General features: G+C 48.1%; 1 protein-coding gene across 1 annotated transcript in view; it reads left to right on the top strand.

Moving 5' to 3' along the window:
* The window catches only part of EFCAB2 (EF-hand calcium binding domain 2), a 157,616-nt gene extending 144,377 nt beyond the window's left edge, over nucleotides 1-13,239 (top strand). The window contains exon 7 of the mRNA XM_025392106.1: nucleotides 12,005-13,239. Coding sequence (XP_025247891.1) covers nucleotides 12,005-12,048 — 44 coding nt within the window. The 3' untranslated portion in view covers nucleotides 12,049-13,239. The remainder of the gene's footprint in view (nucleotides 1-12,004) is intronic.
* Nucleotides 13,240-16,077: the final 2,838 nt, after the last annotated feature.

Raw genomic sequence — 16,077 nt, forward strand, 5'->3', positions numbered from 1 at the left:
ACTGTGGGACTGCACACCGCACCCAACACTAACTTCCCTTAATAAACACTAAGTTAATCTTTACAACTCTTCAGCAAGGCCGCGCCACCCCGGTCCTTCTGTTCTGATGGGAGGACTTTGCCTCTCATTCGGCAGAGAGCATAGAACCTTTGGCTTCTAACACCACCAAATGTCCCTTTCACAGAGGAGATGGCATCTAAGAGCTCTAGGGGCAGAAGTGCCGCTGCGGGGCCCTGACGGGGCAGGGACTGTGGCGCAGGTCACCTCCTGCCTTTACTGTCTGACACGGGCTCCCAGGGCTGCTTGTATCTGGCAGGGGCTCCTCCTCCACGCTGCCCTCTCCTGGTTCCCAGTCCTGCTCGGTTTCCAGGTGCTCAGAGCCCTCTCTGCACCACCCCAGGCACCGGGCTCAGCCCCTTTGTCAGAGCTACCCTTTAATTGGTGACACTCTCCACTACCAACCCCAGCTCAGCCCAGATTCCCTCCAAGCACAATTGTGCCGAGCACAGTAGCCATCATCTCTAAGCTTCCCTGTGATTTCATCCATCCTCACCTCCTCACCTCCCCTCTCAGAAGTCCCCGCGTCCTCCTGAACGCAAACTCCTCCTCTGCTGTTGTTCCCACTCGGGGCTGCCTTCTCACTGACCTTCCTCCACCAGAGATTCCCTCCGTGCTGTCCCCTGGACTTTGTCTTCACCCCTGTGCTTATCGCTTTCGGACCACAGTCTTAGTCAAGTTCACCCCATCTTTTCAAAGAACATCTTCCCCTCCTTTAGACTTCTCTCCCTGTCACCCACCCGTCACCCACAGTCTCTCTTTCCCTCCCTCCACCGCCAAGCATTCTGAAGAAATGTTCCCCTTGCCCTGAGCTCGTCTGCCCCTCCCTTCCATTCCCGGCCTCCTACAGTCTCACTTCTGTTTCCATCACTACCTGGGACTGCTGAGGTCCTCAGTGACATGCCCATTGCCAATCCCAGCAGCCTGTGTCCAGTTCTTCACGTTTTTTGAATTCACTGCAACATTTAATGCTTGCTGGTGACTCTTCCTTGCTGAAATTCTTCCTTGGATGAAAAGACGCATTCTTTCCAGGTTATTGCTTTTCTCTTTGACTATTGCTTCTATGTCTTACTGAGGCCTCTTTCTATTCCCACCCTTAACTGTTAGTGTTCCCAGGATTCTAGCTTCAGCTCAACTTCTTTCATCTCTCTCAGTGGCCTCATTCATCCCCATGACCCCAGCGACACTTGCCAGAACTCCCAGATCCACACCTTTGATCCAGCCTTTCACTGAGACCTTCTCCAGCTGAATGTTCTGCTGGTCTCTCATATGCGGCAAAATCTGTTCCTCCTCCTCTCGACTATCTTTTCTGTCCAACCTAGACCACAGGCATCAGTCACTAGGACTTGCCTCAGTGTCTCTGGGGTCCCTCCTTCCACTCTACTCCTATAATACAAGATGATTCCAGCCCTCATCCCCTCCTTCCTTGACAATTGCCATAGTCTCCTAACTCTGCCTCTAGACTCTACCCAGTCCGATCCATTATTCCTCTGCTTGTAGAAGTATTTTTCTAAATAGATACGGTCATGGCTTATACCTCCGTATGGGTTTTGTCGAAAGCAGACCCTGAAACGAGGATTCTGGTGTAGATGACGTATTTGGGAGGAAACAACAGTATGTGAGTAGGGAAGGAAGATAGGAGAGGGAAGCCAGCCAGTAAAGGGTGTGTTGTCAAGCCACTTACCACTGCAGGTAACTGGAGCTCAATCTTGCTGGGCACCTCTAGGAGTCTGTAGAATATGTGCCTCGGACGTGTCCCGCCTGAGGGGCGAGAGAGCTGGGTTATTTATACTCCAACTCTCATCGGGCAATGAGAGGTGTCTGTAGCAGTTCATTCTCCTCCTGCAGTGCTTGGAGTCAGGGGGTTCATGAAACCCTCAGGCAGTAGAAGTCAAGCCAGCTATTACAATGGAAAGGCTCAAGGGGCTAGAGAGGGGCACAGATGGAAGGACAGGGGCAGTATCTGCCTCATTACCCTCCTGCTTAATAATCCCCAGAGATCCTCACTGCCCACAGCTGGCCTTTCTGGCCTCCTCCCCTGCACTGCTTCCCTCCACTTAGACAAGGGTTCTGAGGTCTTTCCTGAAGAAGACAAGCACCCTCACGCCTCCACGCCTGGGTGTGCGTTGCTCTTTCCTCCACATCATCCTTCTCTTTTAGGTTAACTGATAATCCTGGCTGCATGTACTGGGCATGTGCTACCTGCAGAGTCATTTATGTAGGTTAGTTGATTTAATGTAACCCCTATAATAGTATATGAGTTGACTAGCTAAAAAGAATGATCACCTCCATTCTACAGGTAAGGAAATCACAGCTCAGAGAGGTTAACTAAATGCCTCTGGCACAAAGCTAGCAAGTGGCAGGGCCATGTTGGGAGACCCGGATCTCTGCTCCAAAGCCTGTGTGAGGCACTAACCACGGGGCTGAACTACCTCAGACTTCCTGCCTCAGCTCGGCGGTGGCCTGTCCTTGCGCCTTCCCACCTAAATACATGTGCTGTCTGCTCTGTCTTCCCATAGCCTATGGTAGTTTTTTATGTGGATGCCTTTATTAAACATGTGTTATCTTGTAGTGTATTTATTCATCTGACTTCCCTTTTAAACCATAAGTCCCTCCCATTTTAATCTTCAATGCTTGGCCAATTGTGTAACTCAGGTAAGGCCTCCATTAACTTAAAACAGCATCATGTTGAATTCTGCCGGGCACAGTGGCTCACGCTTGTAATCCCAGCACTTTGGGAGGCTGAGGCAGGCGGATCACTTGAGGTCAGGAGTTTGAGACCAGCCTGGCCAACATGGTGAAACCTCATCTCTATTAAAAATACAAAAAATTGGCCAGGCGTGGTGGTGCACGCTTGTAGTCCCAGCTACTCAGAGGGCTGAGGCAGGAGAATCGCTTAAACCCAGGAGGTGGAGGTTGCTGTGAGCCGAGATCACGCCACTGCACTCCAGCCTGGGCGACAGAATGAGGTTCCTTCTCAAGAAACAAAACAAAACAAAACAAATAATTAAGTTGAGTGAATATTGACTTTGTTTCAATACCATGCACACAAATACTGAGCAGTGAGACTTCTTAAATAAGACAGGACCCAGTTTTGACTTTTCTGGGCATATTCTGCTGGGCAGGAAAGAAATAAGAATATTAACTCTAGTGGACCACAGACAGATGGCCGGCCAGCCAGCCAGCGCCCCGCTGAGGGCCAGAGCAGGGCCTTTGCCCAGATCACGGAGGAGCCTATCGTGTCTTCCAGTTTGTGTATGGAGGGCAAAAACATACCAACAAAAGTTCTGTGAAAGCTCTTCAGGCTCTGCAGTTTGGGACATGTTTGTAGGGCATGCGTGAGTCACAGCGGTCAGTGGCTCTGTGGCCACAGAAGGCATTAAGAGGAAAAGTGAGTGGCCTCCTCACCCTTTGTTCCTGACAGGGTTTTGCATTGACACCAGCAGCCAGAGCGGTTTGCTGGGTTTGAGTGCGGTTATAGTGTGGACTTAGACACTCTAAAATGGGAGGAAAGAAAGCTCCTTTTTGGGAAGAAACTTCTACCTATGTCAGCTATAGTATACCAGCTCACAGAGTGCTAAGAAAAAATAATTTTTTTTAAAATAAAAAAACTACATGTGCATGCTTATGAAAACCTGGTTTCACAATCAGAATCCTGAACCTGCTCATAAATTTATACCAGAAAAGCAAAGACCAAAAACCGCGCATGCTTTGCTGCTAAACATTAACTTCATAATTTACTTTTTGGCACTAGGGAATAATGAGAAAGAGCAGCAAAGACACCTTTAAAGGCAGCCGGGAGCCAGACCTCCTCCTCCTTTCTTCACCCAGGTCTGAACTCGCGTGCACTGAGTCGAGACCACAAAATGCATGTGGGTGGGTCTGATACCCGGTGACCTGCAGGGACAGCTGCACCCCCAGCCTCTGCCCACCTGCTGACCACAGGACAAAGCGTCTGGTTGTAGAAGGAAAGTATGGCTGCTTCTCCCCTCAACCCGGCCAAATCTTCCAAAGTCATTTGCAAAATATTGACTGCACAGAGTAAAGAGCACTTCGTTGACAGTGCAGTTGGTGCAAAAATGAATAGACTAATGAAGGTGTGGTGAATGTCTGACTCATATTTATGGCTTTTGTCTTCTTTGTTTCGTCTTGAACGTATTCCCAGGGCCTCCTTTCTTTGTCTGTCTTCTCTTCGCTTTCATCAAAGGCAGCCTGTTCCCTCTGACCTTGACATTTCCTGTGTAAACAACATCATGCCTCTTGGCACCTGAACCCACCTAAAGTTTAAGGGGTCCAGGGTAAGGGGACTTTTGGAAAGCCCTGCTGTCCTATGGCCAACATCAGAAAACTGGGGCGGGGCACAGTAGCTCATGCCTGTAATCCCTGCACTTTGGGAGGCTGAGGCTGGAGGATGACTTGAGCCTAGGAGTTCAAGACCAGCCTGGGAAATGTAGTGAGACTCCGTGTCTATAAAAATTAAAATAAAATTAGCTGGGTGTGACACGCACCTGTGGTCCCAGCTACTCTGCAGGCTGAGGCCAGAGGATTGCTTGAGCCTAGGAGGTCAAAGCTGTAGTGGGCAGTGTTTGAGCCACTGCACTCCAGCCTGGGTGACACAGCAAGATCCTGTCTCAGAAAAAAAGATAATCTGGATATTTATTTGTTTGTTTTTTGTTTTGTTTTGTTTTGAGACGGAGTCTTGCTCTGTTGCCCGGGCTGGAGTGCAGTGGCCGGATCTCAGCTCACTGCAAACTCCGCCTCCTGGGTTTACGCCATTCTCCTGCCTCAGTCTCCTGAGTAGCTGGGACTACAGGTGTCCGCCACCTCGCCCGGCTAGTTTTCTTTTGTATTTTTTAGTAGAGACGGGGTTTTACCGTGTTAGCCAGGATGGTCTCGATCTCCTGACCTCATGATCCGTCCGTCTCGGCCTCCCAAAGTGCTGGGATTACAGGCTTGAGCCACCGCGCCCGGCCTGTTTGTTTGTTTTTTAGATGGAGTTTCGCTCTTGTTTCCCAGGCTGGAGTGCAATGATGCAATTTCTGTTCACCACAACCTCCGCCTCCCAGGTTCAAGCGATTCTCCTGCCTCAGCCTCCTGAGTGGCTGGGATTACAGGCATGTGCCGCCACACCCAGCTAATTTTATATTTTTGGGGGTCTCTTCATGTTGGTCAGGCTGGTCTTGAACTGCCGACCTCAGGTAATCCACCTGCCTTGGCCTCCCAAAGTGCTGGGGTTACAGGCATGAGCTACCGCGCCTGGCCTTATTATTTGTTTTTCATGGATGATCCTTATTCCTTTACTTATTTCATTTAAGGTTACCTTTAAGATTATTGGAGCTTAAAAAAGAAATATACAGCTGATTGAGAAAAGGTTATTGAAAATTTTACTATATATGTGTGTTCATATGCTTACAGAGATGTGTGAAAGCAGGTGACTTTTAAACTTCTTTACACTTTTATTTAACTGTGGTGGAATATACGTAACATCAAATTTACCATTTTAACCACTTCTATGCATATAGTCGAGCAGGATTAAGTCAATTCACATTGTCGTGCAGCCATCACCCTGATCCATCTCTAGAACTTTCTCATTCCAAATGGAAACTCCATACCCCTCAAATAGTGACTCCCATTCTTCCTTCATACTTTTTTTTTTTTTTTTTTTTTTTTGAGATAGAGTCTCTCTCTATTGCCCAGGCTGGAGTGCGGTGGCACGGTCTTGGCTCACTGCAGCCTCCGCCTCCTGGGTTCAAGCAATTCTTCTGCCTCAGCCTCCCAAGTAGCTGGGATTACAGGTGCCTGCCACCACGCCCAGCTAATTTTTGTAATTTTAGTAGAGACAGTGGTTTCACCATGTTGGCCAGGTTGGTCTCGAACTCCTGACCTCAAGTGATCCGCCTGCCTTGGCCTCCCAAAGTGTTGGGATTACAGGCGTCAGCCACTGCACCCAGCCCCTCATACTATTTTGAGTGTGATTCTTTTAATAATATCTTATATTTTTAAAAAACAGGATACACCTTACCTTGGTCCTTAAAGAATATGTTTGCTTATTCTGCTGTGGTTCCAAGATTATTTTTTTCTATAAAGTTTTTCCCCCTTAAGAGCTTATCACAGTGTCTTTTAGGTGAGTCAGCCAAATAAGACATGATTAAAATGCCAGTTTTATGAGGTTTCCAGGTACTCCTTTATAAAGATTCTAAGAAAATCTATTAAAAATTTATCTAAGAGTTGCTTTCAGGGATCTTAATTAGTGGAGGCTGCTGACCACAGGCCATGTCTAGAGTACAGATGATATCGTCACGTTACTCTGTTGTCTTCTCATTATTCAATTCAGCAGCATTTTATCAGGTCTACTGTTTGTTCTGCACTGTGCTAAGTACTGTGGGAAACAGAAAAGTTGAAGACATGGCTATTGCCTGAAACAGCAGCTCCTGGGAAAAAATGCAGTAGAAGGAGGAGCTGGCTATAGAAAATATGGTAATTTCTAATCTAAAATTAATATGATCATACAACATGAACATTAACATGTTCAAATATGAGAACAAGAGTGAATGCTGGAAATATATTAGAGTAATAACAATAATAATGTAACACCTAACAGTCAGTAAGCATCTATCATGTGCCAAACACCACACTCACACTTTACTCCCATTATCTCATTTAATCCCCACAAGAACAAGAACCTCACAGTGACGGCTCTTGTCCCCAGTTGAGTTAGAAAAGCTGACACACTCAGAGATTAAGGGCATGGTGCCAGCAAGTGATGACGTGGGGCTCCCATCTCAGACCTGCCTGACTCCCGGTCCAAGGTTGGTGTTTGTCACTGTGGGGACAGCCATTGGTACACTCAGACCGGCCTGACTCTGGGTCCAAGGCTGGCGTTTGTCACTGCTGGGACAGCCATTGGTACACTCAGACCTGCCTGACTTCCAGTCCAAGGCTGGCGTTTGTCACTGCGGGGACAGCCATTGGTATACTCAGACCTGCCTGACTCCCGGTCCAAGGCTGGTGTTTGTCACTGCTGGGACAGCCATTGGTACACCGTGATGTCTAGTCTGGAAATAAAAGAGAGTTGATTTTGTTCTGTTACATTTTATTATTCACAGAAGCGAAAAGGAAAAGGAAGCAATTCATTTTAAAAGTATCCAAGGCCTGGCGCGGTGGCTCACACCTGTAATCCCAGCACTTTGGGAGGCCAAGGCGGGAGGATCACGAGGTCAGGAGATTGAGACCATCCTGGCTAACACGGTGAAACCCTGTCTCTACTAAAAATACCAAAAATTAGCCAGGCGTGGTGGTGGCGCCTGTAGTCCCAGCTACTCGGGAGGCTGAGGCAGGAGAATGGTGCGAACCCGGGAGGCGGAGCTTGCAGTGAGCCGAGATCGCGCCGCTGCACTCCAACCTCAGCAACAGAGCAAGACTCTGGCTCAAAAAAAAAAAAAAGGATCCAAAAGGACGATGCTGTTTCTATCACGCCATTGCTTGGGGTCTGCCACCAAGTCCCTTACTGGTAGCTTAGGCCTCAATGGTTGGGATTCTTTTTTTAAAATTGTCTGACTGGGCCGGGCGTGGTGGCTCGCGCCAGTAATCCTAGCACTTTGGGAGGCCAAGGCAGGCGGATCACAGGGTCAGGAGTTCAAGACCAGCCTGGCCAATATGGTGAAACCCTGTCTCTACTAAAAAATACAAAAAAGCCGGGTTTGGTGCTGGGCACCTGTAATCCCAGCTGCTTGGCAGGCTGAGGCAGGAGGATTGTTGAACCCGGGAGGCAGAGGTTGCAATGAGCTGAGGTCACGCCACTGCACTCCAGCCTGGGTGACAGAGTGAGACTCCATCTAAAAAAAAAAAAAATTGTCTTCCTAAGTTGTCCCTAGATTCCGTCATGTACGACATCCCTGGGGACACCACCATGCAAAGCCAAGCGGTTGGCCAGCAGCCAGTTCCTGGCAGTCTTCATGTCGGGCTGAGGACTCACTCAAGAGGAAATTCACCCATGCGTGAACAGCCTGCCTGTTCGTTTGGTGAAATATGGCAGATTTTTTATTTCTTAAAAGTGAAAAGGGAGATGCTATTAATAAGGGATTTAAATTATTATTATTATTATTATTTTACTTATTTTTTTGAGACAGAGTCTTGCTCTGTTGCTTAAGCTGGAGGGCAGTGGCATGATCTTGGCTCACTGCAGCCTCCGCCTCCTGGGTTTAAGCGATTCTCCTGCCTCAGCCTCCCAAGTAGCTGGGACTACAGGCACGTGCCACCATGCCCAGCTAATTTTTGTATTTTTAGTAGAGACGGGGTTCTGCCATGTTGGCCAGGATGGTCTCGATCTCGTGACCTCATGATCTGCCCACCTCAGCCTCCCAAAGTGCTGGGATTACAGGCGTGAGCCACCGCACCCAGTCGGGATTTAAATTATTTATTTTATTATGTATTCATTTATTTATTTTGAGACAGGGCCTTGCTCTGTCATCCAGGCTGGAGTGCAGTGGCACGATCTCGGCTCATGCAGCCTCAACCTCCCCAGTTCAAGCAGTTCTCCTGCCTCAGCCTCCCGAGTAGCTAGGACTATAGGCACGCCATTACGCCTGGCTAATTTTTGTATTTTTTTATAGAGACGGGGTTTCACCATGTTGCCCAGACTGGTCTCAAACTCCTGAGTTCAAGCGATCTGCCTGCTTCGGCCTCCCAAAGTGCTGGGATTACAGGCGTGAGCCACCCTGCCTGGCTTTAAGTTATTTATTTTAAAAAAAATTATTGCCCACTCTTTAGCAATGGGGAGGGAAGAGTGTTTCTTCCTGGATCCTCAGGAATGGCTGTCCCTTCTGGAAAGGTGCACTTTTCAGTGGAGAAGTGAAGTTCAGGGAACCTGGTGACAGTAGATTAATAGTTTCTCAACTCAGCTCCGTTTGCCACCTCTGACATGCAGGACTCACTCATTCTTTCAACCACTGTCATTCATGTATTTATTCATCAGTAAGTGCCTTCCTTGAGCACGGCACACCAAACTATATAGCAGGGCTCAAAGGACCATCATGCACAGTGCCTGCCCTCATGGGGCTGGCTGGCTGGTGAGGGAGGTGGGCGTGTGAACAGGCAAATCACACACCAGTGGCCACCACCAGGGCAGAGTGATGGACAAAGCACTGCTGATGGGCACAGAGCACAGAAAACAAAACGACCACCCTGGGCCTGGTGCTGTGGCTCACACTTGTAATTCCAGTGCTTTGGGAGGCTGAGTCTGGAGGGTTCTTTGAGGCCAGGAGTTTGAGACCAGCCTGGGCAGCCCAGTGAGACCCTATCTCTCTCTCTTTTTTTTTTTTTTTTTTTTTTTGAGACAGGGTCTCACTCTGTCGCGTAGGCTGGAGTGCAGTGGCGTGATCTCGATTCACTGCAGCCTCTGCCTGCCAGGTTCAAGCGATTCTCTTGCCTCAGCGTCCTGAGTAGCTGGGATTACAGGCATCATCACCATGCCTGACTAGTGTTTTTGTATTTTTAGTAGAGACGGGATTTCACCATGTTGGCCAGGCTGGCCTTGAACTCCTGGCCTCAAGTGATCCACCTGCCTCAACCTCCGAAAGTGCTAGGATTATAGACGTGAGCCACTATGCCTGACCTCAAGATCCTATCTGTATCAAAAAAAAAAAAAAAAAAAAAAATTAGCCAGGTGTGGTTACTCACACCTATATCCCAACTACCTGGGAGCTGAAGTGCAGGCTACGTGTGAGGATCGCTTAAGCCCAAGAGTTAGAGGCTGCAGTGAGCCTTGACTGAGTCACTGCACTCCAGCCTGGGCAATGGAGTGAGACCTTGCCTCTTCAAACAAACAAACAAACAAACAAAACTCTGGCTTCAGGAGTCTAGAAAGTAGGAGGTGACATCTGAGCTGTGTCTTAACACAAACAAACAAAACTCTGGCTTGAGGAGACTCGCCGAGATCGCGCCACTGCACTCCAGCCTGGGCGACAGAGCGAGACCCTGTCTCAAACAAATAAATAAATAAATAAATAAAAGAGTAAGGACGTGAACCCAGTGGATATGCTGGGGCATCAGATACAGGCTGTTGGCCATTTAGTTAAAATAAGATGGATGACCATAATCTAAAAGATGTAAAAAAAGAAACTTACTTTATTTTTTTGAATGAGTAAAACGTACGTGGTACAAAACTCAAAAGGTATAAAGGCACACAGAGTAAAAACTAATTTTTCTGTATAAATGTGTCCCACAACCACTCGGACGCCTCCCTCCTGAGCACACCGAATCCAGGGAGTCCTTGTGTGAACAGGTAGGTGGTGTCCTTATGTGCCCTTCATGCTTCTCTACACACCACACTTTTCTCACGAAGCAACAGGTCCCATACGCTCAGTTCCTGGTTGTATAAATACCCATCTCATCGATTTCAATGACTGCATAATATTCTATTGCACGAATGTGCCATATTTTATTTAACCAGTTTCCTTCTCAAGAATATGGAGGCGGTTTTCCTTCTTTCAGAAACTCTGATTTATTTATTTATTTATTATTTGTATTTTTTTTTCCTGACAAAAATGCTGTTGAGAACAGAAATTCGGGTTTAAGTTGCAGTGGCTGTTCTGGTTTATATAGAACTAGATTCTAGCCTTTTCCTCATTTTCTTTTGCCTGGTAGATTTTTGCTTATCCTTTTCTTTGCAGCATGTTTCAAACATTTTATTTTGGGTGTGTCTCTCGGATACCCAATCAGTGATTGTGACATTTTCAGCAACTGCTATAATTTCCACTTCAGATACAGAAACACCTGTCACTTAGCACCTTCAATGAAGAGCTTCTGAGCGAATTTCTCCAGTGGGAAGGCACCTCGGGGGTGACACATGGATACCGTGGAATCATGCAGTTTGGGCAGATTACCAGTTAAGAGCAACATGAGGTTTGGCCCACTTTGACTTGCAGGCCACTAAAGCCTCAAACAATACGACACCTGGCCCTTTACCAAAAGCGGACAGCGGAGGTGTTGACAGGAATGGTGTTAAGCCAGGTTCATCTGCATTGGTCAAGCATAGACTTCTATTTTTAAAATATTTAGGGCAAACATAGTTCAAAATTAATTTGGTCAACTACATTTTTCTTTAGTTTCTTTAGTTTTGAAACTTTTGTATATTTTTATTAATTATGAAACTCACACAAATGTTATGTAGGCAGAATTTTCAGGAAGTTTTATGCCCCTTTTTATAAACCTGTGACAAAGAAATAAGTGATATAATAGGGAAATACTGAGGTGTATTTGCACAGTCTTTGTATTTTACAAAATTATCATCTGACCATAGATGTGATCGTTGCTGTTCCAAGTAACAGAAAGCTCAACCCATAAAAGGAAGTAACTGGCTTATATGTAACAGAAGAGTCTAAAAGCAGACATAGCTTCAGATGCAGCTTGATCCAGGGGCCTGGATGCCATCATCAGAATCCAATTCTTGGATCTGTTTCTTTGGGTTGGCTTCATTTTCAGGCAGCCCATTTCCTCATATCCTCAGGATGGCAGAGGCAGCCCATGGCCTTTCCCTTGCAGAGATAGGTTACCAGGAAAGAATACTTCTAACCCTAGACATGAAACGACAGTCTTGAACTTCATTCTGACTTGATCAGCCAAGTCCCTGTTGGAACCATCACTGCCTGGCTTAGGCCTGAGACAGTGCTGCCCCTCTACTACCAAAGGCAGGGCTGGCCTTCCCTAAGGTATGTGTTCCGGGTGGGGGAGAGGAATGGATCCGAACCAAAACCAGGGCTGTCCAGCATCAGCAAATATCCCCGCGGTCCGTATGCCTCTAACAGGAGGCAAACCATCCGCCCTCCCTCTGGCTCCCCTACTGAAAATACCCCAGGAGCCCACAGGTCTTAGGCTTCTCCGAGCTACTTCTTCATCTACTTTTTTGCTTCCTTAATTATTTTTTATTTTTATTTTTATTTTTTTTGAGACGGAGTCTCTCTCTGTCGCCTAGGCTGGAGTGCAGTGGCGTGATCTCAGCTCACTGCAACCTCCACCTCCCAGGTTCAAGTGATTCTCCTGCCTCAGCCTCCTGAGCGGCCAGGATGACAGGCACACACCACCACGCCTGGCTAATTTCTGTATTTTTAGTAGAGACGGGGTTTCACCAGGTTGGCCAGGCTGGTCTCGAACTCCTGATCTCAAGTGATCCACCCGCCTCAGTCTCCCAAAGTGCTGGGATTACCGGCATGAGCCGCCATGCCCAGTTGCTTCCTTGACTCTTGATCTCCTCTCTGTATCTTGCTTTGTCTAGCTGTTCTTTTCTCTCCACATTCATCCAAATGTAGGACATGACCCTTCTCTAATTTGCTTAGAAGTACCCGGATGCATGGCATTGTATGTGGTACACCTTGAACGAAGGGTGAAGAAACGAGGGGGAGTGACTTAGTAGCACGTGACAGCACACAATTTAAATTTTAATATTAGCTCATTTGCTAAAAACAGCTTATATAATAGTCACTCACATACCTCAACACTCACCATCCCCTCCCCACTTTTTTTCTGGAGACAGGGTTTCACTGTTGCCCCGGCTGGAGCGCAGGTGGCGTGATCACGGCTCACTGTAGCATCGACCTCCTGGACTCAAGGGGTCCTCCTGCCTCAGCCTCCTGAGTAGCTGGGACCACAGGTGCATGCCACCACGCCCAGCTAAGTTTTAAAATTTTTTGTAGGACAGGGTCTGGCTGTGTTGCTCAGGCTGGTCCAAACTCCTGGGTTCAAGTGATCCTCCCACCTCAGCCTCCCAAAGTGTTGTGACTGCAGGTGTGAGCCACCGTGCCCAGCCAACATTCACCCCTTTCAAGTGTGCAATTCAATGGATTCTAGCATCTTCACAGTGCTGTGTAACTATCACTCCTGTCTACTTACAAAGCATTTCCATCATCTTAAAAGGAATCCCCACGTCCCGTAGCAGTTCCCCTTCCCCCACCCTCATCCTCCGGCAACCACTCCTCTTCCTGTGTGTCTGTGGATTTGCCTCTTCAGGGCATTTCATATAAACACAATCATACAATATGTGGCCTTTCGTGTCTGGCTTCTTTCCGTTAGTATAGGCTTTCGAGGTTCATCCGCGTTGTAATATATATCCTGAGTTCATTCCTTTTTGTTAAGCTCACAAAAGCACTTTTTATTTGCGGCAAGGAGACTGGCCGCAGGGATTACAGTTCCAGCAGTCAAAACGCAGCTCCAGGTGGCACTACTTGGACCGTAGATTTTGCTTCATTTTGACTGGAAAAGGGTGTTCAGGATGTACTTCTCCCAGCTGGACAAGAAAAAGGGCAGAGAAATCTGGAAGAGACGTCTCATCTACACAAACTGCTCTTTGGACTCAGCATCAACCTGACCACACCCTTGCTGGTCAGTCGGCAGGTCGCTGACCCACTGTTAAGGGACACAGGCCATACTACACTTGCTAGAAAAACTGAAGCAGGAAAAAGAGGTGCAAGGCACTTGGGGAAGAGCAGGTACCTACAGCTTTAAAGCTCAGTGTTGAAGGGGTAATCCTTGCAGGAGGCACAGCTCACCAAGACGCAGACCCTCCCGTCCCGCTCCCGTCCCCGCTGCCGCTGACTACAGTGGTCACATCAGGCTGCTCAGTGGAAAGTCAAAGACCTCCAGTTTTCAGCAACGCGTTCCAGTGTCACCACGAAATGACAGGAATTACCACCAAGTTCCTCTGCATGGGAAACCAGATCAGAACCTGGGCTGCGTTTTTATTTGTTTATTTATTTATTTTTTTACTGTGCTTGGCTGTGATTGCTTTGGTGCAGGGATCCCCCAGGCCTGTCACGAGAGCTGAGGGGACTATAGGCAGTCACCACCTTGCCTTTGGATTGGCAGCCCTGGATTAACTTCTGCTGAGGTGGGTGCAGGTGGCACTCACTCTGGTGAACCACTGTTTTTAAGCCAGGTTTCTTTTTTTCTGTCTTATACATACATTTTTAGAGACAGGGTCTCACTCTATCACTCAGTCTGGAGTGTAGTGGCATGATCGTAGCTCACTGCAGCCTCGAGTTCCTGGGCTCCAGTGATCCTCCCTCCTTGGCCTCCCAAAGTGCTGGGATTACAGGCCGAGACACCACACCTAGTCTTAAGCCAGGTTTCTTTACCAGCTCCTGGGTATGGCTGCAGTTGGAGATACCAAAAGCTTTCATAGCCCTTCATCTAGCAGCTCCTTCATGTGGCCACCCACGTGTCCATGAAGTTGGTGTCACTAGGTACCACGTTGTCTGTCCCATCCAACAGGAAAAATAGCCTGTTGGCCAGTGAACAAGGGAGAGCTCCAGGTGGTCCCCTGAGGGTCTTCTGACGGGCTCCTTTACCAGGCTGTTCTCATGGTATGAGCACCGCAGCTTGCTGACAGTGGCAACGTTCTCAAGCTTCACAGACTCCATCACTTGGCCTGGAGGGGACTTCTAGGTGTCCAGCCCCAGGACAGGTATTTTGGCACCATGATTGAGCACGATATGGTGAAGCCATCCTCACAGGGTTAAGAATAATTCTGGACAGAAATATAGTTGTAATTAAGCATCCATCAGCCTGCACTTTGACCCACTTCCTTGTAACCGACAGTGAAGTAGCACCAGATACCGTTTGCACCCCCGTTGTTCCTATAGATAGGATATCTGACCTGAGAATCATAAGGCTTTTGTTTAAGAATTGCTTAAGGTGTTTTCCAGATCCTGAATTCCAGCAAAACAGCCGACACCAACCAGTTTGAAGACCCCCACAGAGGAATGTGATCTGCATGAAAATACAGCTTCATCTCCCTCTCCCATGACTCCACCCTGCACACTTTGACCAGTTGACCATCTCCACACTCCAGTCTCCACTCCCCAACCCTTAAAAACCCCCGACTCCTCAGGGAGATGCTTTTGGGGTTTCCTCCCATGTCCTCCTTCAGTGACCCTCCGATGAAACCTCTTTCTCTGCTACAGCCCTGTGCCTTGGCGTGTTCACTTGCCGACCAGTCCCATCCAGCAACGGACCCATCGTGGTCACCGTGGCTGGACGAGCCTGCTGTGCCTCACAGACCCCACTCAGGATCACACCACTTCGTTCCCTGGGTTGGAGATGCCATGTTTGCTTATCCCTTCATCAGCTGATGAGCATTTGCGCTGTTTTCACTTTTTGGCTATTATGAAAATGGTGCTATGAGCATCCGTGATATTCGCCCATTTAAAAAGGCGTTTTTCACCATAGCTGCTGTGGGAAATTTCTCCCTGGCTCTGTCCTTTCTTTGTAGCCCCGCCTTCCCCCAGGTTTTGACTTTCCCTCTCTGGCTCAGGGTCAGCTCCTTGCCTCACCTCCCAGAGCAGTTCCACTCTCCCACCTCCTCCTGCGGCATTTCCAAAGCCTCTGCTTAGCAAGGGACCACCCATCCTGCACCTCTCCCCTCAGGGCTGCGAGCACCTGCACACACTTGGTGGTTATCATATGCTGCAGCTCAATCAAATGCTCTCAGTTTTACATCACCAAGCTTTGTAAGCCAAAGGGAAGGCAAGGATTTGATCTTCACATCACATGAATCATGACACCTACCTTAGAAGGCAGAAGCAACTATAGTTGGAATGCAATTTTGTTTTCAATATGTGGAACCATGTCAAGGCTCTTTCCTCCCCATATGTCCTGCCCTGTTAATGGCTGGGGCTGAGGGTTTTCCCAGAAAACCAGATTGTCCTCACACGTTCAGCAGGACCCTGCGGCTTCCACAGATAGTAGGACCGTTACCAGAAAGAAGTCTCGATCCAGACGCCAAGAGAGCGTTCTTGGATCTCGCCCAAGAAAGAATTCGGGGGGAGTCCATAGAGTGAAGCGAAAGCAAGTTTGTTAAAAAATACAAAAAACTAGCCGGGCGAGGTGGTGGGCGCCTGTAGTCCCAGCTACTCAGGAGGCTGAGGCAGGAGAATGGCGTAAATCCGGGAGGCGGAGCTTGCAGTGAGCCGAGATCCGGCCACTGCACTCCAGCCTGGGCGACAGAGCGAGACTCCGCCTCAAAAAAAA

This window comes from Theropithecus gelada, chromosome 1 (genome assembly GCF_003255815.1).
Source record: "Theropithecus gelada isolate Dixy chromosome 1, Tgel_1.0, whole genome shotgun sequence".
In the NCBI taxonomy this organism is placed as follows: domain Eukaryota; kingdom Metazoa; phylum Chordata; class Mammalia; order Primates; family Cercopithecidae; genus Theropithecus; species Theropithecus gelada.